The 24545-nt window shown below is 39.7% G+C and overlaps 1 protein-coding gene across 2 annotated transcripts; it reads left to right on the plus strand.

Moving 5' to 3' along the window:
• Positions 1–63: 63 nt before the first annotated feature.
• Positions 64–23390, plus strand: PSMA5 (proteasome 20S subunit alpha 5). Of its 2 annotated transcripts, none has more exons than XM_073810003.1 (9): positions 64–123; positions 4239–4305; positions 10857–10983; positions 13224–13291; positions 14228–14335; positions 14477–14535; positions 15126–15228; positions 16450–16536; positions 23147–23390. In XM_073810003.1, the coding sequence occupies exons 3-9, from the start codon at positions 10935–10937 to the stop codon at positions 23222–23224; spliced, it is 552 nt and encodes a 183-aa protein (XP_073666104.1). In that variant the 5' UTR covers positions 64–123; positions 4239–4305; positions 10857–10934; the 3' UTR covers positions 23225–23390. The 2 variants fall into 2 exon arrangements, with proteins under 2 accessions (XP_073666104.1, XP_004328504.1); XM_004328456.4 differs by having other exon boundaries at positions 97–229.
• Positions 23391–24545: the final 1155 nt, after the last annotated feature.

Raw genomic sequence — 24545 nt, forward strand, 5'->3', positions numbered from 1 at the left:
TGGCCCAGTCACCTCGGCGGGAACTCCGACCAACCAATAGAAGGCAGGTACAGGAGGGCGGGCTGAAGGGGTTGCGAGCGCACGCGCAGTTGGTAACGGAGACTTGGCTGTGTGGCGGTGTGGGTGAGTTGGGTGCAGGTGGACTCGTCTTGGCCCTCAGAATCCCCGAGTGGCCGCTGCCGCTTTCTCCTGCCCTTACCATGTTTCTCACCCGGTCTGAGTACGACAGGTCTGTGTGGTTGGGGGAAATGGGGTGGAAGTTACGGGTCGGCGGGCCCGGGGCCCGGTCTGGGCCTGGGTTCTGCCGTGTCATGGGGGCGCCCCAGGATCCCGAGTCTGGCCCGGCCCGGGGATCTCTCGCCTTCCCCAGCCGCCCGCTGTGATTCCCCAGGCTAGAGTTGCGCCTGTCGGCCGCACTTGTCCTACCGCTGAGTCACTGCTGGGTCCGAAGTCGGTGCGGAAGCGTGAAGCTCCGCTTTGTGCTTGGGGAAAGGCGGCTGGCGCGCCGCGACTCCGACCTTTAACCTGGAAAGGCCAGGAGTCACCCCTTCTCCCCTTCATCTTTTTGTGCTGAGTGTGACTGCCTTTTTAAAAATGTAAACGTGTGCCTGGAAGAAAAAGCAATTAGAGATCACTTAATGGGTTTGATCATTTCAGCTCCCTTTTCCTTCTAGGAGCACAACCTCGTTTTCCGTTTCTTAGCTGTGGGAACAGAGCAGCCATTCCTTTGATTGAGGTGTAATGGGGCGTGATGTGATGTATAGTTTCTGCAGAAGCGCGAAGGAAGTCTCAGCTTCGCCCAGATATAGTGTATGGTGTCTGATTTTATGGGAACTGGAATTTAGAGTGTTCTCAAGAGTTTTGTCATCATGCTGATTCAACTAGACCCAAGCTTTTCTGACTTTTTAAACAGTTTAAAGCAAGTTACTTTAAATGTGTGTTGCAGCCAGATCTGTTTTTGAAATCAAAGCTGTGAGGTGGTTGTATTTGTATAAAACAAAAAATCTTTCAGAGCTTGGAAATGTTAAGTAATATTAAATTGTACATACTTATGCTGTAGACATTTTTACTTTCAGTTTCTGTTTTGATCAGTTACGTTTCACATAGCTATTGTTTTTTTTAAATTTTAAAGCCAGGAAAGGCAGATGTTTTCTTTGTACTAGATGGCTTGAGAAGCTGCATTTCTTGTCAAGTATATGTTGAACCTGTCAAAAGTTTTATCAGTTAGAACTACCACTTTAAGAAAAAAATCCTTTTACTGACTCATAGAAGATGTATGTGAGGTTTTAAAACTGACTCCTTAAAAAAAAACAAAAAAAAAAAACGAACTCCTTTTCCTACTGTCCTATAAAATAACTTTGTTAGTCAGTATTTAGCTTCCAGAGCATTGAAAAGAATCATCTTTGGGTGATATAATTTTGAGTAAGGGGTGTGTATGATGGAAATTGTTATTCTTATCAGAAAACCTTTATTAAGGTTTTTGTGATCATTTACTTAACATCTTTATTAACTGCTTTGTGTTACTCATTTTTGTATCTTTCTAAAGAATGCCTAAAACAGTCCTTTTTTATTCACTTAGCTAAGGTACTTGAATGCTTGTCATATGGCAGTGAACAATATCATGTTCCTTTTTCTCATATGGGAGACTGTCCTTTAAAGAACTATTTACAAAAGTAACTATAGTATAATTCAGAAATGTGTTCATGTCATTAGAGAAGCTCAAATCAACACTATGGGAGTTTGACGAGAGAGATTGCATTCAATATTAGGGTATTATGGAAAACTTCAAAAGGAGCTGATATTTAAACTGAGCCTTAGGAACTTCCCTGGTGGTTCAGTGGCTAAGACTCCGCGCTTCCAATGCAGGGGGCCCGGGTTCGATCCCTGGTCAGGGAACTAGATCCCACATGCATGCCTCAACTAAGAGCCCACATTCGGCAATGAAGATCCCACTTGCTGCAAATAAGACCAAGCACAGCCTAAATAAATAAATAAATTTTAAAAAACATAAATAAACTGAGTCTTAGATGTAAGGTTTTAATAAATATGGAGAGTGAGAGTGAATAGTTTTGAGGCAGAGAATATAGGATGAACAAAGGAGGGGCAGTGGGAAAGCATACATAGTGTTTGTGAAAATTCTAGTCTGCTGGCACATATGATACACATATGGGAATGGGGGGAGATCTGGGAAAACACTATGGTGCTAGATACTGGATGGTTTTTAATATGAGGTTGAGAAGTTTGGGTCTTATTTTGTAGGCATCTGTGTGGCATAAATTATAATTTTAAGAAGTTACATAATCATAATTGCGTTGTATAGAGATTAATTGACTGGATTAGAGGAAAGAGAATCAGTACCAGTTAGAAGGCTATTAAAATAGTTGAAAGGTAATGAGGGCATTGAGAATGGAAGGGAGTGTAGAGTTACTGTGTGGGGGGCATGGGGGGAACTGATTTGAATTGATATGACTTGGCATATTGTTAATTATGGGAAAAAGGGAGGAGTGAGTCAGATCGTTCAGAACTTTATAGTTTGGGGAACTGGGAGATGCGAGGTGTTTTAAAGTAAAAATGAAGTAGGAATGGCAGGAGATGTAGCTGATTTTGCAAGGGTGACTGTATATTTCAGACTGGAAAATGTCAAGTGTTTGGCACTAATGGGATATCCAAATGGAAATGCTCAGGAGGCTTTCAGATTAATCAGGAAAGAGGTCAAACTGGTAATAGAGATTTGGAAGTAGTTAGTGCTTGACATGAATGAAATAACCCAGAGAAAGTTTGAAAACAGGGCCAAGAGCAGAGCCCACATTAGGAAAGACTTAGTAATACCTCAACAGGATAAAGTTCCTGAATTAGGGTGAAAATACTGTATTCGTATTCACACAGTACTTTACACTTTACAAAGTGCTTTCATAATCTGTGCAATTCAATACCAATTGTATTATGACAGAGGCAGGATAGATTTTTTTTTTTTTCATTTGAGCAAATTAAAGTTAGTAAGTGGCAGAACTAGAATTTAATCCCAGGTCTTCTGCCCTCGGACTTTCCTCTCAGTGATTTTTAAAAGCTGTTTCTTAGAGTCCTAAATTTCCTTTTAAATGACATTAGGGATAGTACCTCTGGGGAAAATGGGAGGCTGGAATGGTGAGATTCTCTTTTGACTCCTGATAGTTGAAAGCTTGGTCTTAGATTGCCTGAATTCTCATTCCAGTTCTGCCTCTTATATGCTGAGTGACTTTGGGCAAATTAGTCAACCTCTTTATGTCTCAACTTCCTCATCTCTAAAGTAATATCGCTTTAGAATACTATTTCATGGGATTGTTTTGAGAATTAAGTGTGTTGTCATTTAAAGGTTTGCAACAGTGCCAGGCATATAGTACATATTCAGTAAATGTCAACTTGTATTATTATCTGTTTTATATTTGGGATATATATATATATTAAAAATATTTATTTTTTTAAAAAAAGAGGTTTTGATAAAACAAATTTGAAAACACTGCTCTATATCATCTTACACGTTATAAACTCCAGACTCCATAAACCAAGGAGCACAACTATTTTCATTCATTTGTTCAAATATTCTTAAAGTGTCCATTGTGTGCGGAAAGCTTTTATAGCTAAGACCATGATGCTTCTTTTCCAAAGGGATTTCTAACAGATGAGCAAGGAAAGGTTGGGAATTGTTTAAGGGAGAAGAGCAGTCTGGCATGTATAATGTATTGAGTGAATTAACTAGGTTAGGCTTTAGGAACTGCAACAGATCTCAGTCTGTTTTTCAGATAACAATACTAATTCATACAAATAAATAGAGAAATGTCCCTGTGGCTGACTTTTACTAAAAAGTAAGATATTAACATCAAATTCACGTAATGGGAAGAGGATAAGGATAAATGCACATTTTCTTAGGAATTGCCTGATAGTTTGGGGGCATGAATTTACCAGAGGGATTCCAAATTGATTCAAGATAGAGGCAGAAAGTCACCTGCTTTCATTTGATCAGTTTGAAGATACTTTGGGAGTGGGGCAGAGGTGTTCTATGTATAGGTTCCATTCTCTTGAAAAACTGTTAGTGTACCAAAAAACAGCTACAGATTGTTGTGGGTAAAGGAGCATAAAGACAGTGTGCACATCTTGTAGCCATCTGAGCTAGATGTCAAGGAACTTGACTTTAGTGTCTCTATGCTTATTTTTTCTGACAATTTTAATACCTTTTTCTTTTTTCTTTTTTTTAATTATAGGGGTGTGAATACTTTTTCTCCTGAAGGAAGATTATTTCAAGTGGAATATGCCATTGAGGCTATCAAGGTATAGTATCAAGTGGGGTCGTTTTTGAAATTTCATGGCAACTTAGTACTTTGCTGGCAGAACATTTGGAGTAAATGTGTTTTAGCTATTCCTTTAGAAAATGTTCTTTATCTCCCTTTAATCAACCACAGTTAACCTTCTTTTTAATTTTATTTTTTTATTGAAGTATGGTTGATTTACAGTGTTGGGCACAATTAACCATTTGTATAACAATTTCAATCCCATTCCTAACAACTACTTTGGAACTTTTTAAACAAATAACTGCTTCATAGTTATGTAAGTAGCTTTTTCTTAGTGGGGTTGGAAGGACATGTTTGTGTTTATAATCTTCTTGGCTATAAAGAAAGGGGTCTAGAATTCCTGAGTTAGCACCTGGGAGATATTTTATCATCTTGAACAAATCATTTAACTGATCACCTGTATTCTTGTTGGTAAATTTGTCAATTTGTACTAGACATTTTTGGGTCTGAATAAGAGATGTGTCCTGTAATCTAACAACAAAATCGAATAGTTCAAACCAGTATTCAAAAAATTAGTTAGAAAGTAAGCTATTTATACTAAAGTTACTTATGTGGGATCTTCTATTTGTTGGATTATGGATAATCTAAATTCTGCTTTAGATCTAAATTAGGTCGTTTAGGATAAGGTCCAGGCATCAGTATTTTTAAGGACTACCTCAGTGATTCTTAGTGTCTAGCAACGGTTGAGAATCACTGATCTAGTCCAACTCTTCACTCTGTTTCAATCACCTCTGCATCCCCAAACAGCTTCTGTTTTTATAGATCTAGTGACAGAATATTTTCTCACTAGATAGCTCATTCTGTTTGGAAATCGTTCATAATGGTTTAGAAATTTATCCTTATATTGAATTGAAAGTCTAGCTTCCTGAAGTTTCCTTCAGTTGGCCCTAGTTTTGCCCTTGAACCATACAGGATGTTTAAACCTCTTCCATAAGGCAATTCCTCACATATTTGAAGAGAACTATTGTGTTTCCCTCTAAGTTACCTCTTCTAGAAAGAGTGTATTGGGGAAAATAGTTGTATGAGAATCTGGAAAGGGCAAAGAAGATTCTTAGTTGAAGACATAGAAGTGAAGGTGGAAGCATTGTAGTAGATAGTGGGCAGAAAACGATGGGCCAGCTACAAAAAGTGCCTGTTTTCTATTTCTAATCATGTGTGCCCTATATTTAAACCATATGTTACTATGATGAGATTATCACAATTCCAAGCTGTAGCATTTATTTTGCGCCTCAGCTAAGGTAATAGTTCTATCCAGATGTGCAAGCGAAGAGTAATTCTCAGTTTTTTTGGTTCTCCTTAAGCCCGTTAGTGCTAGTAATTTCCACGTTGCTTAGAGATAACGAGATAGTATCTGATCTCTGTAGCCCTAGTTTGAGCTAGGATGGAGTAGTGCCATTAATGTATGCTGCTTAACCTATGTAAAAATTCATACTCCTAGGTGTTGAAACAACCTTGTTGTTGTCTTGGCAACTTAGCCAATGTGAAAGCAATTTGATAACTATAAGGATTTAGTAGTATGAAAGGAGCTGGAGAAATGACTGAAAATGGCTGACAAATAGAAATTATCACGTAGAGGTGCTGTATGGATGGCATGGGTGAGATATAGCCAGCAGAGGTGGGAGCAGAGTGCCTTTTAGAGTTAGGTTTGGGGGAAGAAATGGAAATCTGTGACAGTGTCAAAATTATTGTATTATTCTGAGCATCTGGACATTGGTTACTATGCTAGTGAATTATATTAAATAAATAATACATAGTCAGTTCAAGTGTTCCCTTTCTTCCCTCCTCCATCTCCCCAGTCCCAACCCAGGGTGGGGGTGGAGTTTAGTCAGAATCGTAATATTGAAATGTCTGGGTATAAATATAATGTACAAGAGAAAATTATCTTGATATATTTTGTAAAATAGCCTGTCTCAAAATATTGACCCTTTTTTGGAGTAGAAGCATAGAAATTATATTTTTTAATTAATTGATTGGTTGATTTTTGACTGCATTGGGTCTTTGTTGCTGCGTGCAGGCTTTCTCTAGTTGCGGCGAGCGGGGGCTACTCTTCATTGTGGTGCTCAGTCTCTAGGTGCACGGGTTTCAGTAGTTGTGGCACGTGGGCTCAGTAGTTGTGGCTCGCGGACTCTAGAGCGCAGGCTCAGTAGTTGTGGTGCACGGGCTTAGTTGCTCCGCGGCATGTGGGATCTTCCCGGACCAGGGCTCAAACCCGTGTCCCCTGCACTGACAGGCGGATTCTTAACTACTGCGCCTCCAGGGAAGTTCTAGAAAGCTATTTAAGTTGGAGGCCAAATTGAACAAGTTGAAAATTTTTTCTTGTGCTATGAGAACTTCCTCCACAAAATAATTACAGGGACTATTGACATTTTAGAACGGATAATTCTTTGTTGTGGGGGACAGACCTGTGCATTGTAGGCTGTTTAGCAACATCCCTGGCCTCTACCCGTTAGATGCCAGTAGCACTCACTCCTCCAGTTGTGACAACCAGAAATGTCTCCAGACTTTGTCAGTTGTCCCCTAGGGGGTAAAATGGCTCTCGGTTGAGAATAACTCTGCTAGATAAAATTTTAAGGTAGGCATGGGGACTTCCCTGGTGGCGCAGTGGTTAAGAATCCGCCTGCCAATGCAGGGGACACGGGTTCGAGCCCTGGTCCGGGAAGATCCCACATGCCGCAGAGCAACTAAGCCTGTGAGCCACAACTACTGAGCCTGCACTCTAGAGCCTGCGAGTCACAAGTACTGAAGCCCACATGCCACAACTACTGAAGCCCATGCACCTAGAGCCCATGATCCATAGCAAGAGAAGCCACCACAATGAGAAGCCCACGCACTGCAATGAAGAATAGCCTCCGTTCGCCGCAACTAGAGAAAGCCCGTGCGCAGCAACGAAGACCCAATGCAGCAGTAAATAAATAAATAAATAAAAATTTACAAAGTAGGTATGAATTCTGTTCTGCTCTGTTCAGTTGGAGATTCAAGATCAATACACTATACACAAAACAATTAGAGGACAACTAAGTGCCAAATTAAATTCTCTGACAATGGTTTCTGACTTTTTTATTTTACAGTTGACCCTTGAACAAGGCAAGGGTTAAGGACACCGACCCTCCAAGCAGTCTAAAATTGCCCTATAATCTATTGATATAGTTGGCCCTCCATATCTGTGGTTCCTCATTCACCCATTCAACCAACCACAGATCAGTACTGTTGTATTACCATTGAAAAAAAAAATCCACATGTAAGTGGACCTACACAGTTCAAACTTGTATTGTTCAAGGGTCAACTGTATTTTTAAGGCATACGTGCATGTAGTTTTAGTCAGAAGGTAAAATAGTTTTATAAACCTTGTAACAAAAGCAGAAATCCCTGAGCCTGCCCCTCTTTATCTTCAGCTTCTCAGATGCAACATTTTAAAGTCTTTTAGCTAATTTTCTTGGCATTTACTTCCATATCTCTAAGATAGGAACACAGACTTACATTTTTTTCACCTAGGTATTATCCACAGACTTTTCATTATGAAGGATGACGACTTCTGCCCCCAGTGACACACAGATATACAGTTTCCTACTGGGGTAGAGATAGGGCAACCCTCTCAATGTATGTCATATCTATCATAATTTTGTTAGATCATTAGTCAACATTTCTATTGGTAAGACTACGTAAATGCTTTTCATACCTGAGCTGTTTTTCTGTTTCTGCACAATAGTGTTTTCCTGGGAGTTTGTAATTCTCTTTAAAAATTTTGCCTAATTTAGTATATAAATATCAATAATTCATCCCCAAGGTCTCTCCAACTTATGTATATCCTCTCAAAACACTCAGGCACATTAAGTATCCTGTGAAAGATTCTTAAAGAAATCTTTGAGCCTTTGACCAGCTCTAATCTGGACTGGTTCTCTGGGCCTGCTGCACAGCTGTATACTTAGGCTCTTCTATCATCATCATCCTAGGAACTCTCTTTAACTCCCTCTTGCGTTAGATCGCAAGTCATTTTCTTTTTTGATGTATTCCTTCAATTTGGTAGAACCCATTCTCCAATGATTTCATAAGAAAGTATTTTCAATTTCCAAGCTTTTTTGCTTTTTTTCCTTTTTCTTATTAGTGTCCTGTTCTTGTTTTATGGATGAAAATACCTTTTTCAAGGACTAAAAAAAATTTTTTTCTTTAGATTTCTTTTTCCCCTTGAACAAGCTAGATTCTTTAGAGATATATATTTTTAAAATGCAGATCTTGACCTATTAGTGGGCACTGAATCAATTTAGTAGGTCATGGGAGCATTTCTTTTTGACGTAGACTGGAGCAGTAGATCTCAGAATGCTTTGCTCATAGTATTGGTGAGTGTTTTCTTTTATGCATGAAACTTTGTTTCTATTATATTTATTTCTTTGTACCTGTTTGTGTATTTTGGTCATGATATAAAGTATATTTCTTAATGTAGATTTGGGTCAGAAAATTTGAAAACTACTGCTCTAGAGAAAACTGCCTCTTCTCATTTCATGCCTTGAAGGTGTTTCTGCCTGCTCACTTCTGAGAGCTGAGCAGGGAAAGAAGGCTGGGGTTCTTAACATTAAACTTGTCAATTTTTACTTAATTCCCGTTTTCCTGTAGTACTCTGCCTTCGATGGTGGCATCCCCCAATCTAGAGACCCTCTGTTTTACTCTCTCCAGAGTCTTCTACAGGAGTGGGAGTGGGGGCCATCATCTAGCTTTACAACGTAGGGTAAGAGATCTGGAAATCTGTCTCTTAAGCAAACGTTGAACTAATTTTATAATTTTTAGCTGTTCTGTTTCTATTTCCAGAGGTCCTTGTTGCCACCATTCCCTTTTTGGGGGGTCCTATGATAGAAATCAGGTTGTTTCTTGACTTTCTTTACTACTGGCTTAGGATTTGGATTTCTCAGGTTTGCTAAGTAAGTAATCACTAACCCATCTTCTTGCTTTAAAATTTTGTGTCTGTGTCTTTGTCCACTCTTTGTCCTAGTGGATTTATCCAGTCCCCGCTTAAGCCTTTTAATCTCCTGTTCTAAGGCTTGGAGAAGGAGTAGAGCTAATGTATGTATTCAGTCTACACCTTTACTTAGAAGTAAGAGCACTCATTTTTTACATAAAATTCTTTGACATTTTATCTCCTGTAGTTATGCATGTACCATTAAGAAAATATACAGTGAAAAGCAGGTATATATATTTAATAACACTTCTAAATAAAGTCACAACTTTACACATTTGAAAAATAATACATATATGTAAGAGACATGATCATTCAGTCTGCATGCGTTTTAAGCATGTTATGCACAATGATTTATGAAATTCTTTGGAATACTTTGCAATAACAGACTCCAGGAATCTGATGCTCACACTGATAGTCATTGCTTTGTAGAACTAAGTAAATATAGTGATTTACTGTAAGTAAATATAGTGATTATTTAGAGGAGAGAGCACGCATAGTTATGGAAGCCTTTATGAATGATGGGTGGAATTTGGATAGGCAAAGGGAGGAGCGTATTCCAGGTGGGACAGCATGGGCAGAACAAGGGTAGCGGATAATATAGCATGAGAAAATGGATTTGGCTATACCTGAGGGATTTTGCTGGAGAATGGTAAATAATAAAGTTGGAAGAGTAAAGTAGGATTAGGTTTTGAGGACTCTGGAAGCTTTACTTGGATTTTATGTTACAGGCAGTATAGAGAGATATTAATTCTTTAGAGAAGGAGAAATATAATGAAAATAGTATTTTATTGTATCAGTCAGGCCATAATATGAAAGATACATTGGGAGAGAGAGATTAAAGATAGACTAAGGAGGCTATTGAAGTAATCTTGGCATATAAAAAAATAGCTAACATTTGTTGCTCATTTATTACGTACAAGTTACCATTTTAAGCATTTTATGTATGTGTGTTTACCCCTCTTGATGTGTAGGTATTGTTGTTATTATCCCCCTTTTGTAGATAAGGAAACTGAGACAAAGAGGGGTGGGTGACTAGGATGGTGACATGGAGATGGAGAGATGAAATCAAGCTATATTGTAGACTGCTAGTGACCTTGAAAGATATTTTTATGTTGTTGGTGTTTCTTTATCTTTTCTTTTTTCTTTCTTTGTTTTTTTTTTTTAAGTAAATGACTTTTCTGGAGTCACATAGATTTGAGGGATATCACCTTTTCGGATAGATCAAGGTAGCAGAGGTAAAAAGATACCAAGTCCAGAAAAAACATTAGAGTTGTATTACTTCTTGCCCTCTATGTTTAGAACTTTAGAATCTGCCCCTCTCCAAAAAACTGGCATTAGAGTTGATCATTTTCCGGACATTTTCAAGACCTTGAACTTCCCCTTTAGAAGCACAAAATTCTGTAAATCAGTGCTCTTGCCATTGACAGGAATAGTACATTATTAGGGTGCTCCTTATTTTCTCTGTGTATTAGATATGGCTGATTGAAGCTTCTATCATGTGAAGATATACAGAGAGATTCCTGGTGAGTATGTGAGATTGTTCTTTGACTTCTATATGATAACCATAACCTGTTTCTCTTTAGCTTGGTTCTACAGCCATTGGGATCCAGACATCAGAGGGTGTGTGCCTAGCTGTGGAGAAGAGAATTACCTCTCCACTCATGGAGCCCAGCAGCATTGAGAAAATTGTAGAGATTGATGCTCACATAGGTAAGGAGTAGGAGAAGGCTGTTCTGTAGGATCTTGCCTGGGTTAATCAGTCTTCTTTGATGTTTCAAGGGAGGTTCATTAGGTGAGCATCTTATCCCTTGTTAGTTATCATTTTCCAGGTAGTAGGCCATTGTGCATAATATAGGTAGTAGGAAGCAGTTATAGGATTCACCTACTCCCAGACGTTCCTTTCTCCCTCAGATTTATACTTGGCAAATGTGATGGTTATTGAAATATGTGAAGGTTGAATCATAGGCCAGCTCCCTATGGTGGCTGGGTCCTCATCGATGCATAACATTAGGAGGCTACCTGGAGCAGAGGATTGTGTGGGAAGGTAGGGGTGTCCACTAAGCAAAGAGAAATTCTTAAAGATCTTCAGAGTGACCAAGGTGCAGAGAGTATAAGGATGATAGACTTTGACCCAGATCGGTACTCTTCCTCTGTTTTCAGATTTATCATTTCAGTCTATCTCCCCTCACCTTCCCTTCCTCCCTTTTTTGGGTCCCTGTTAAATTCCCCTGCCGTGGCTTCTGGCATCATTGTAGCATGATGAGTAGTTCTACTTATTTATAGCATGGCATTTTAGTTGACTGCCCACATTTACTTAACCTATCTAGTCATCTAATTACTGAAACATTGGTAAAATAATTAATTGCTTGAGGGCGTCAGAATCAAATGCCATAGTGACTCAGGGAGCTTGACATTATCTCTTTCATAGATACAGAAACTGAGATTTAGTCTTTTAAGATTAGAACATTTTATCTACTTTCTCTGAAGCCATCTACCTTTTGGAGGTAGGTCAGTGTCACTTCATTCAACAAATTGAGAACCTATTATGTGCCAGACTTTGTGCTAGACACCAGGGGCACACAAAGGAATGAGACATAGTCCCCGTGTGTTCCAGGAGCATACAGTTTAATAACAGAGGTAGATATGTAAATAAGTCAATGCAATTAAGTGAAGTAGGTATTAAGAAAGGCTGTAGTATATGCTTAGTAGGGGTACAATGGAGGAAACAATTAGTTTTCCCTGGGGCCAGTGGTAGTGAGGTTTTCAGAAAAGGATTCCATAAAGGTGATGCTTGAGCTGAACTGAATTCTAAAAGATAAGGAAGTGTTTACCAAGTGAATAAGTGTCTGGGTGTAGCAGGGGAGAGCTTTCTGGTCGGAGGGAATAGAAGAGCAAAGCTGTGGTGGTGTAAAATATAAAATACCCTGGCACACGCAGTTTGGCATGACTGGCAGGTGGAATGTGGCAAGAAATGAGTCTGGGATCAAACAGTGGAAGTCCTTTTTACCACACTAAAGAGCTTGAACTTGATCCTTTTGCATTGCCAAGGTTTTGAGCACTGAGGAAATATGATCAGATTAGGATTTGAGAAAGACCATTCTGATAGTAGTGTTGAAGGTACAGTGAAGGGGGCTGAGACTGGAGGCAGGGAGACCAGGTCAGAAATTTTTTTAATAGTCCAAATAAAGAGATAATGAAGGATTAACCAAGGTGGTGGCCAGAAGACGGAGAGGTAAGGACTAATGCCAGACAGGCTAATCAGACAGCAATTGATAGAATTTGGGATTCAGTTGGTTGTGAGGGCCAGGGAAAAAGATGGAGCCTAGAAGGGAAATGAGTTGAGTCTGTGGTATATCCAAGTAGATATATTAAGGGAGTCGTTTGGCTTTATAGGTCTGAAATGTGGGAGTGAGACCCAGGCTGGAAATTTAGATTTGAGTCATGACGTGTAACGTCACATCCATAATCTTGGCATCTTGGGCCATCTCTCATATAACTAGTTTGTGTTTGGTCAGAAAGTGAAAAGACTTGATTTTCTTCTAGGGTCTTCCATTGTAGCTCATAGTGAGATAGTTATTTTTTTTCCCTTGTTTCTCCTGTTGGACTGTTAGTGCTTGCTTAGTTTGAAAGTGCATCACGGGCTACCAAAGAGTGCTGAAGGAATGCTTGAGGATGTAACGTGTGGAAATTCATGTTTGAGTAGCTGCTCTTCTCTGTCTCCTACCTTAATAGCTAGACTTCTGTTTCATTATGAATGGTTTTTATTTGTTAGTGATATAATTATACTTGTGTTCAGTGTAGATAATTTCCCATCTAATCTCTTAGGTATATTGCTATGGGATTGCTGAATGGCTGCCATGGTTTCACTCCAGAATTTCAGTATTTCCTGAGTGGATGAAAGAGTTCTACAAGGATTTGGCTATCGGGTCACTGTTGCTTTTACATTGCAGGTTGTGCCATGAGTGGGCTAATTGCTGATGCTAAGACTTTAATTGATAAAGCCAGAGTGGAGACACAGGTAAAATTAGCATCATCTCTCCTTTTTACCATGATGCTTGTGTTCCTTGTTTAGTGATGATATAACTGCCTGGGCTGTACTGCAGGTATCTGTGTTAATATCAGATGTAGCTCTTGGGAGTGATTTTGGGTAGAATCCCTAGTTACAACTTTCTGAGGCTTGGAGTCTAGCCATCCAACCATTGCAGCTTTGAGGAAGCCCTGGTAAATAGTGCTGACAGTCTCTTGCTTCTTTTTGACTTGCCTTATATAAAGCAAGCATTGCACTGTATTCTGTTCCCTAATTGACTTTCTGTGGGAGCACCATAGCAAGAGGTAGAAATAGCTAAAGGAATTCTCACCCCAACTGCCTTTGCAGCTAGGCTTGCAAATGACAGCTCTCCTGTAGTGAGTAATGATATGTACCAGGTGATAAATGCTGGTTAGGAATACTGATTTTTTTTTTTTTAACTGAGCTCCTGCTGCCTACAGAGTAGTAGACTGGTAAGAAAAAAATATCTGATTGGTAAAAAATTTTTTTTGTGCTTATTTGCAGGTTTGCTGTCAGTACTTATGTAAGAATAAGTCATTTAATTTAAACTCCAACAGAATGCTAAGATAGGGCCTTTGAGGGAAAGCGGCACTCAGCTATTAGCCTTCACTTTGTGAAAAGACTAGATTTGGTGCTCTGAAGGGTTAACTCTGTTTTTCAAGGGAGCAGTCCTCTCCCTTGAAAAGTCGTCATTGCTTAGAGTCCTTTTGATATAACTTTATTTCCAGAGCTATTTCTCTTCCTCTCATGCAGTCCCGAGCATTTGAGTTTAATGTTAAGGAAAACACACCAGAGCTTGAGCATTCAGTTTTTAACCACAGTTCAAAGGGATGTGTGTGGTGAGATGGTGGGCTACTTTTAATGCCATTCTTACGAAAGGTAGACCATGCTTTGCTCTTCTTTTAGAACCACTGGTTCACCTACAATGAGACCATGACAGTGGAGAGTGTGACTCAGGCTGTGTCAAATCTGGCTCTACAGTTTGGAGAAGAAGATGCAGATCCAGGTGCCATGGTGAGTTTGACGCTTGTGCGAAGCTTTCTTGCTGTCCTGTGGAACTGATGACATTTGTCCTCAGAACATGTCTTTCCTGTCTCTTCTCGCCCCCCTACTTCATAGCTATTTATCTTAATACCTCCTGCTTTTTGGTTCTAGTCTCGTCCCTTTGGAGTAGCACTGTTATTTGGAGGAGTTGATGAAAAAGGACCCCAGCTGTAAGTACCATTTGGCCATTTTTTTCCTGCTTCCTTTTTGGGAGAATTATTTTCATTTGGGATGGGACTGGTTGTTTAAATCAAGTGAGAAGATTATTGTAGAGTTGTAAAAATGAAGGGCTTCTAATTCTATAAAGTTCATTGATTCTGTGCTGCTTACACAAAAACAAATTTGGGGATTTTATGAAGAACTCCTCTACTGGAATCAGTGCTATTTCTGGAAAGAAATTAGAAGTAACTTTGTTGCTGTAGTCAAAATGTGTTTGAGCCTTGCTTTGGAATATTGATTTGATCCCTGTCCTCAAATAGTATTTAGATAGGCATACATAAGTATCATATTTATATATACTCTCTATATAAAGTATTCTTATACATACTTCTCTTCTAAATCCCTGAGGAAATTATTATTAGTTTTCTTAAACACTTTTTAAAAGATCTGGTTTCTCCAGCCATAGAACATCTTTTGGATTTGTGCCTCGGTATTTCCTGGCTGCAGGGCCAAGCATTTATATTTTTTAGTGAGACGTTTGTTACATAAAATGCCACCGTTCTTAAGCATTTTAATCCTCTTCTTTTTGGTGGTTTTGCAGGTTTCATATGGACCCATCTGGAACCTTTGTACAGTGTGATGCTCGAGCGATTGGCTCTGCCTCAGAGGGTGCCCAGAGCTCCTTGCAAGAAGTTTACCACAAGGTAATTAAGCATTCTCACGACTTCTATTATCTTTTTTTTAAATCATGGTATAATTTACATAAAATAAAATGCACAGACCTAAGAGTTCAGTTCTATGAGTTTTGACAATTGTATACACCCTTGTAACCAGCACTTAAAACAAAATATAGGGACTTCCCTGGTGGTCCAGCGGTTAAGACTCCACGGTCCCAATGTAGGGGGCCCCGGTTCGAGCTGTGGTCAGGGAACTAGATCCCACAGGCCGCAGCTAAAAGATACCGCATGCCACAACTAAGACCCGGCGCGGCCAAATAAATAAATAAATAATTTAAAATAGATACATATATATATAGCACACTTCCATCACCCTGCCCCAGAATGCTTGCCTCCTCTCCAGTCAGTCTCTTCCCCCGTTTCAGGCACATTTACCGTTGTAGATTAGTTTTGTCTGGTCTTTCTATGAATAGAATCATACAGTTTGTATTTTCATGTCTGCCTTTTTTTGTTCAACGTACTGTTTTTGAGATACGTTCGTATTTTTGCACATTTCAGTAGTTTCTTTTTATTGATGAGTGGTATGCCATGGTATAGATATACCACAATTTGTTTATCCTTTATCTTCACAGCTTTACTTAGCAGTTTATATTTCCTAGTCTGGCTCTCCAAGCAAGTGGGCATTTGGTGCTTTTTATCTTTGTGGGATGGGAAGCCTTGGTTTGGGGTAACTCATTGTAGTGGCTGAAGGCTGCCCTACTTGTCATTCAGGTGGTTCATACAGGGATGCCTGCTTAAATCAACTTCTAGTATTGCTTTTACGTGTGCAGGAAATTAGATACAAAATGGGGTAAGCAAAGAGCAGATTTTCTAAACCATTGGGCTACCTTCTAGATTATTTGGGAATTATTATTCACAGGATATCATCAATATTATCTTGCTTCTAAATCAAAAGACAATAACTAGAGAAGTCTAACTTTCCCCTTCTTCAAAGATCACTTAACATATTAAAGTTGGTAACTTTGTTCTGGTTCAAAATAAGACTTTTTTTTCTCTGAATAAAGGTACTCTACTTATTTACCATTTACCTGAATTCTGGAGATACTTGTAATGCACTGTACTTATTGAGATGTTTGATTTATTAATATTTGCTAAATCATTTCTTCAGGGAGATATAGGGGAAATCTTTGAAGGAAGGAGAGATTATGTACAATTAATGGCTACTCTTCTTGCCCTCTTTGTTTCAAGTCTATGACACTGAAAGAAGCCATCAAATCTTCACTCATAATCCTCAAACAAGTAATGGAGGAGAAGCTGAATGCAACTAACATAGAGGTATTTTTCTGTTTTATTCAGATATCATAGCTCTCATTGCTGAAGATCAAGATAGTAACATTTTTGTATGCTCAGTTCTCAAGAAGTTATTATCCTGTGAATAAGCAACTTTAGTAACGTGGTATGGCAGAAGCCAGAATTTGGTGAGTTAAAGAATAAAAGGGAGTGATGAAGTGGACAAAACAAGAATATGCTGCCTTCTCAAGAAGTAATTAATGTCAGCAGCAGGCAGCATTAAAGAAAAGGATTTTTGTCTTTTTAAGGATGGGGAAAGACTTGAAAATACTTTTATAGTCTGAGAAGCAAGTAGTGGATAGAAAAATGTAAAAAGAATTAAGGGCTTCCCTGGTGGCGCAGTGGTTGAGAGTCCGCCTACCGATGCAGGGGACACGGGTTCGTGCCCTGGTCCAGGAGGATCCCATGTGCCGCGGAGCGGCTGGGCCCGTGAGCCATGGCTGCTGGGCCTGCGCGTCCGGAGCCTGTGCTCTGCGACAGGAGAGGCCACAGCAGTGAGAGGCCCGCGTACCACCAAAAAAAAAAAAAGAAAAGTGGAAGTTAGATAGTGATGGAAAAGTTCTAGAAGAGAGAAGGCATGGTACAAATGAAGGAGTTGGTTTTGAAAAATAGAATTGATTCAGCATTATATTGAATACCCATTACATGCCAGGTACTATGTAGATGCCAGGGATACAGACACAGAAAATCCAGTTCCCATTAAGTAGTATAGAAGACATACAGATAATAACAGCTTGGGTTGATACTTCTGTAATAGCAATATGAATGGATTGACACAGGAACATATAACTTATACTGGGGCGTTAGGAAAGCTTACTGGAAGAGGTGAAGTTAGGAGAAGGGAAGAGAATGGTATTCCAGGAAGAGGGAACAGGACATATAAAATAACGTTGTGCGTAAAAGGGGACTCTGAGGGATTTATCTGAATGCTGGAGTGTGAGATGTATGTGAGATAGGGAGATGACACTGGAGAGACGTGGACCAGATTCTGAATGCCCTTATTTAGGATCCTAAGAGTAGACAGCAGGATGGGAGGTAATGATGAGTAAAGTTAAGGCAGGCTTGGAGGTGAACTGGGAGAGAGGTATTATATTTCCCTGGTGATTGTTAGATCATCTGCTGAAGGTGGGTGAATGCAACAGTGAAATTAAAAGGAATGGAAAATATTTGGAAACGTCATTATGGATAGGGAAAAGGGAAGACAGGGATGAGTAAAAGGATTGCTGGGTCACATTAAAATACGCTAGCTGAGGCTGAAATCACAAAACAAGTTGTTGTAAAAAGTCAGGATAGTGGTTACCCTTGGAGGCATGGTATGTATGTATATTATACTTTAATTAAATTTTTAGGGCTTCCCTGGTGGCGCAGTGGTTGGGAGTCCGCCTGCCGATGCAGGGGACACGGGTTCGTGCCCCAGTCTGGGAAGATCCCACATGCCGTGAAGCGGCTGGGCCCATGAGCCATGGCCGCTAGGCCTGCACATCTGGAGCCTGTGCTCCGCAAAGGGAGAGGCCACAGCAGTGAGAGACCTGCGTACCGCAGGAAGGAAAAAAAAAAAAAAAATTTTAAAGGCCAACTGAAGCTGGAATCACAAATCAGTAATTAAACCAATCAGCACTTACCAGGATACTTTTCAGCTATACTCAGCATAGATTGAGAAAATGTATATTTAGATAAATCTCTGGCAAAGGATTGACTGGTTATGGGCAGAAGAATGGAGAGAGTACTGGAGAGTATTGTTTGTCAATCTGTCACCAATAGAGCCCGGTTCCTTAGGCTGCAGTGAAAGGGGCAAAATTGGGCACCAGAACAAGGGGCTGGCCTAATGGTGGGAAGGTCTGAGAAGAGTTGGAGAGAGGTTGGGGCTGCGGGAGGGGTGTTTGGCTTGCTTCTTCAGCAGGCATGGGGAGAGGGGGTTATGGAATGGAAATGGAAAACTTACTTCATAAATAGTTGTTTTTTCACCTCAGCAAAGATTTGAAAATGCTTCCCCTTCGTGCCAGTCTCTGAGATGATGAGGCGCAAAATATGCAACGATAGCCCATATTGACCCTTAGGAGGGATTTTGTCAGTTCCTTTTGTGCTTTGTTTTCTGTGGTACTGAATGAGATAGGGTCTTGGCATTTCCACTAAGACTATCTCCTTGCTACCTCAGAGTAATTCACATGTAGCTCTTTTGATCTCACAGTGAAGGTTCTAAGCCCTGCTTGGTTCAACTAAAACTTCAAAGATATTTTTTAGCTCATTCAGTTTCAGTGCAACTACAGTGTTGCTTTGAAGAGAGCATCAGGTGTGTGTCCCATCCACGCTCTATCATTAATCCCTGACTAGAGTTTTCTTCCCTTTAACACAGGGGCACTTCCACTTTTCCAAGCTCTAACTCATGGTTTCCAAACCTGGCTGTCCATCAGTCTTTGGCTGTCCATCAAAAATCTCTATTTGTGAAATCTCCTTGGGTGACTCTGATGCTCAGCCTAAGAAGGTCAGGCATTTGGGAGCCACTGCTCTAGAGCCCACCCTCCTCTATCTCTTTGAGGTCCCTGCTCCTCCAGTTGTCCCTTGCGTCACCAGCCTCTCCTCAACAGCCACTTCCCCTCAAAAAGGGAAAGTTTCCAAGTTGCATCTTTAGAGAAACAAAAAAGCAAAACCCACCTTTGTCAACCCCTCTCTCTACCTAGTATCCTTTTTTAAAAGATCAACTTCATTGAGGCATAATGTACATACTGTAGTGTGTGCCTGTTTTAAGTTTACAGTTCAGTGAATTTTGACAAAGGTATAACCCTTGTATCCGCAACCACAAAATACAGAACGTTTCTGTTATCCCCAAAAGTTCCCTCATGCCCCTTTTTAGTCACTTCCTTCCCACTGATCTGCTTTTTGTCACTATAGATTTGTTTTGCATGTTCTAGAATTTCTTATAAATGGATCTTACAGTGTGTATTCTTTTTGTGTCTCACTTCTTTCACTTAATAATTTTGAAATTCAGGAGTTTGTTACATTTTATTGCTATTCCATTCATCATATCTTTTAACCTTTAATTGCTAGATGATGAATCTGTATTCATTGTCTTCACTGCCTCGCGCTCATTTATTTCTCAATCACTGCCTTGGTTTCTGTTATTATTTCCCTGAGACTGCCCCTTGCTAACATAACTCCTCTTTATCAGATTTCATGGTCATTTTTAAGACTTCTTATATGACCTTTTCTGAAGCAGACACCTCAAATTTTTGACAGTTGTAAAACTAAACTCATCATTTTTCCTGAAAACCATTTCCTCTTCCCTTATTTCTAATTCTGGTTGATGACACCTTCAGTGAACCTGTCATTCACAGCAGAAACCTGGAAGACTCTGACCTCCCTTTGCCTTCACCGATTTGTTTCTTTGCCTCCTTAAATAACTCTCATATCAGTGCCTCTTCTTCATGCCTATTCCTAGGGCCTTCTCTTGTTCAGGCCCTCATTTTTCTCCTGCCTTGTATGTTTTGAGATTTCCTAGGTAGTCTTCCTGCCTCTAGCCTTACCCTCCTCATTTTCATTCCATTTCCCCTGCCATTGTGCTACTGAAGTGGATTTTCTAAATTGCATATCTAATCTCAATTGTCCTCCACTTGTAAAAAGTCTTTTCTGACTCTTAACTGTCTGCAAGATAAATTCCAAACTTCTTTTCATGTCATAGTAATTCACTACTTCTTAAGGCATATGTTTAACCTGTTAGGTACCTTGCTAATTTTACATGCAATTATCTTTTAATCCTCACAATAGCCTTATGAGATAGGTATTCCTACTTCCATTTTACAGAGGAGGAAACTGAGGCTTTGAGAAGGCAAGACCTTGCCCAAAGTAACAGTATTGGTAAATGGTGGGGTCACGGTTTGAAACCAGGTCTGATTTGGGGTCCTGTCCTTTTTTTTTTTTTTGTGGTACGCAGGCCTCTCACTGTTGTGGCCTCTCCCATTGCGGAGCACAGGCTCCGGGCGCGCAGGCTCAGCGGCCATGGCTCACGGGCCTAGCCGCTCCGTAGCATGTGGGATCTTCCCGGACCGTGGCACGAACCTGTGTCCCCTGCATCGGCAGGTGGACTCTCAACCACTGCACTACCAGGGAAGCCCGGTCCTGTACTTTTTAACACTTTAATACACTATCTCTGTATGAGCTCTGAACTCCTGCTACCTCTCCATTTCATCTCATCACATATGCAACTTCTGCTCTAGTCATTTGGAATTACTTTCAGTTTTGCAAATGCATCATCTTGTTTCGTGCATTTATGCATTTGCATATTCAGTCTGCCCTCTGCTCCTTGACTGACCCATTCTTGTAGTGCTTTAAGATACAACTCAAAGATTGCTTCTCCTTGAAGCCTTCCTGGACTCCCCCTAGATTACTCCTTTGTGCCTTTATGTATGCTTGGCTCTGTTGTAACACTTACCTGACTTTAAAAGCATTTGGTGTCTAGAGCTCTTAGTAAATAAGACAGACTTTCTTCATGTTTGGATCTCTAGTGCCTTGTACAACTGTAACTAGTACACAGGTGCTTAGCAATTAATTATTGATCAAATCAATAAAAGAAAATATCTGTTTTACCTGCCTCACAGAGGTTTTTTGAAAGTAAAGTGAGGATTTCCCTGGTGGCGCAGTGGTTAAGAATCCTCCTGCCAATGCAGGGGACATAGGTTAGATCCCTGGTCCAGGAAGATCCTGCATGCCACGGAGCAACTAAGCCCGTGCGCCCCAACTACTGGGCCTGTGCTCTAGAGCCCGCAAGCCACAACTACTGATCCTGAGTGCCACAACTACTGAAGCCCACACGCCTAGAGCCTGTGCTCCGCAGCAAGAGAAGCCACCGCAATGAGAAAGAAGCCCGTGCACTGCCATGAAGAGTAGTCCCCGCTCACCGCAACTAGAGAAAGCCTGCGTGCAGCAAGGAAGACCCAACACAGCCAAAAATAATAATAAATAAATAAATAAATAAATGTATTTTTAAAAAAAGAAAGTAAAATGAGATAAATAGAAAAGTAGCTTTCATATAGATTATGTAAGTAAATGGCAAGGGGTTATTTTTACTCATCTAGTGATGGGTACCTTCCTGAAGGCAGTATTTGGTTTAAGTCCTATTAGTATTGATTTGCAGCCTGGTTCTATAGGACTGTTCTAATTCAGAGTTGCCCAGTTTCTGGTTTTTAGGCCCTGTAATGGTTTGGGAGGACTAGCCTGTGAGCCATGGGTGACTTGACAATAAACTCTATAGGCTCTCACTCTTCTCTGGTTTATTGACTTTGTATCTCTCTGTCCTCATGTCCTTAAGAAAAGCATTTATATATTTTAATTTCCTTGGAATAGAACTCATGGTCTATATGGACATCACTAAATTATTTAACATACATTTTACAAATATGTTTGGGACTCTTCTAATATTTCGTGTAATTGGATAGATCTTTTAGGAGAATCTAGTGGAGACTGCAGGCTTTGAGAGAACATTTTTTTTAGTCTGTCCCCAGACCAGATCTTCAGGTGTTTTAAGATGTGCAGTAGTAGTCTTCTTCTAAATTTTACCTGTAGTTGAGGCAGAGAATAATAAACATTATGTAACTGAGCTGTGCTAATTTTGGCAGTTTTCAAATTATACTAAATATCAATAGTGAATGTTACTCAAAAAATGCCCTATTATGTTTAATTTTAAAGTTAAAAAAAGGTAATATAAGGAAATGACATTTCAAACAAACACAAAAGCTAAAGGGAAAAGTGAAGTGGCACCTATTCCTCAGTATTACCCTAAAACATGGGACTATGTTGTCAGCAGAGATGATGGAAGACCTGGTGGTTTGGTTAAATTTGAAACTAACCATCTTCTGACCCTAGTCTTTTATTGCTTAAATACATTATAATCTGGACTGCTGGTTATTACTAATATCTTTAGTGGTAACTGATTTCCTATGGTCAGTGTTAATGAGATCTTTTCATCACCAGTCCTTTTAAAAAAACAAAACAAATGTTTTTCTTGTTAAGTTACCATATGGGCAGTTTTAGAGAAAATAATACCCACCAATAATAGTTAATTATGTGGTGCTTATTACAATGTCTAGACACTGTTCTAAGCACTTTACATGGATTGACACATTTAATCCTCACAACTACCCTATGAGTTAGGTGCTTTTATCCCCATTTTACTGATGGAAATTGAGGCACAGAGTGGGCAAGTATACCAAGGTCACATACACAAGTTCAACTTGCAAGTGTGTGAATATGCTTTTAATATATTTCTAAAGGAATCTTTAACAGAAAAAACTACTGACACCAATTTGCTGCTGCTTTTGTGATCCTTGTTGAAGTAACCTCAAGAAGTGACAGTGATGCCAGGCATCTGGTTAACTATTATGTGGTGGGTTAACCTCAAAATAGAAAATTTGGTCAAGAAGATTTTTATTTTGGAGTCAGACAGCTATTTTAGGAACTGCTGCTGGAAAGGATATCCCTGGGACAGCAGATCCCTTAGTTCCTAGTGAACAGCTGTGTCACCAACAACTTCTCCTGACCGTGCTGGGGCTATAAGCAGGGTGATCGAGCCGAGCTTATTAAGCCTTCTCTGTTTTCTTTCCAGCTAGCCACAGTGCAGCCTGGCCAGAATTTCCACATGTTCACAAAGGAAGAACTTGAAGAGGTTATCAAGGACATTTAAGGAAGCGTGATCCTCAGAATTTCTTGGGGACAGTTTCAGTTCTCCTAGTTGCCCTTAACTTTTATTTCCAGCTCCAATTCCTTGGAAAATCTCCAGTGTATGTGCATTTTTTTATGATGTCTGTACATAAAGGCAGTTCTGAAATAAAGAAAAATTTTGAATATTTGTTAATAGACTATTCTCTTCTAATAAAGTCTTGTGTATAAAATACTTGTGTTGTGGGCAGAAAGGATAGTGGTATTAATATCCCTATCCTATCAGTATCCTAAAATTGTTTTAGTGGCTCTGTACAACAGAATCAACTATATTATGAATTCCTTGGTGTTGACAGATGAACTCCCAGCTAGTCCAACTCCTCCTCATGTGTTATAGGTACTAATACCACTGTAAACTTCAGTTCTGTAGTTCTTCTTGAGTAAATAATTTTTTGCTGCTTTCCTTATATGAAGGAGATGCTACTAATTGACCATCAAAAGAACATGTTTTGAGGCCCTCCCCAAAACTGATGGTTTGGAATAAGCCAGCTACAATGTTGTACTATTTCTTGTGCCTTAAGAGACAATTTGGAATGAGATTTTCTTTTTTTTATGAAGTCAAGGACTATAAAAGCATCAAATTCATGATCTTGGCCTCACTGGCAATCAATTACAAATCAGTAAGAGAGAACTGGGTAATTCAGAAGTAGTTTACATTAGACTTTGGAATATACTATGAACTTCCCCCGTTAGAGCTGCCAGCATATGACTGGTTGAGATGATTTAAAGAATCAATCTATTGGAGCCTCAAAAATGGCCATATGGACCCAGCAATCCCACTACTGGGCATATACCCTGAGAAAACCATAATTCAGAGACATGTACCACAATATTCATTGCAGCACTATTTACAATAGCCAGGACACAGAACCAACCTAAATGTCCATCAACAGATGAATGGATAAAGAAGATGTGGCACATATACACAATGGAATATTACTCAGCCATAAAAAGAAACGAAATTGAGTTATTTGTAGTGAGGTGGATGGACTTAGAGTCTGTCATACAGAGTGAAGTAAGTCAGAAAGAGAAAAACAAATACTGTATGCTAACGCATATATATAGAATCTAAAAAAAATGGTACTGATGAACCTAGTTGCAGGGCAGGAGTAAAGAGGTAGGCATAGAGAATGGACTTGATGACCTGGGGTGGGATGGCGAAGCTGGGGCAAAGTGAGAGTAGCATCGATATATATACACTACCGAATGTAAAATAGTTGGCTGGTGGGAAGCAGCAGCATAGCACAGCACAGATCAGCTCAGTGCTTTGTGATGACCTAGAGGGG

Source organism: Tursiops truncatus, chromosome 1, assembly GCF_011762595.2.
Source record: "Tursiops truncatus isolate mTurTru1 chromosome 1, mTurTru1.mat.Y, whole genome shotgun sequence".
Taxonomy (NCBI): Eukaryota; Metazoa; Chordata; class Mammalia; order Artiodactyla; family Delphinidae; genus Tursiops; species Tursiops truncatus.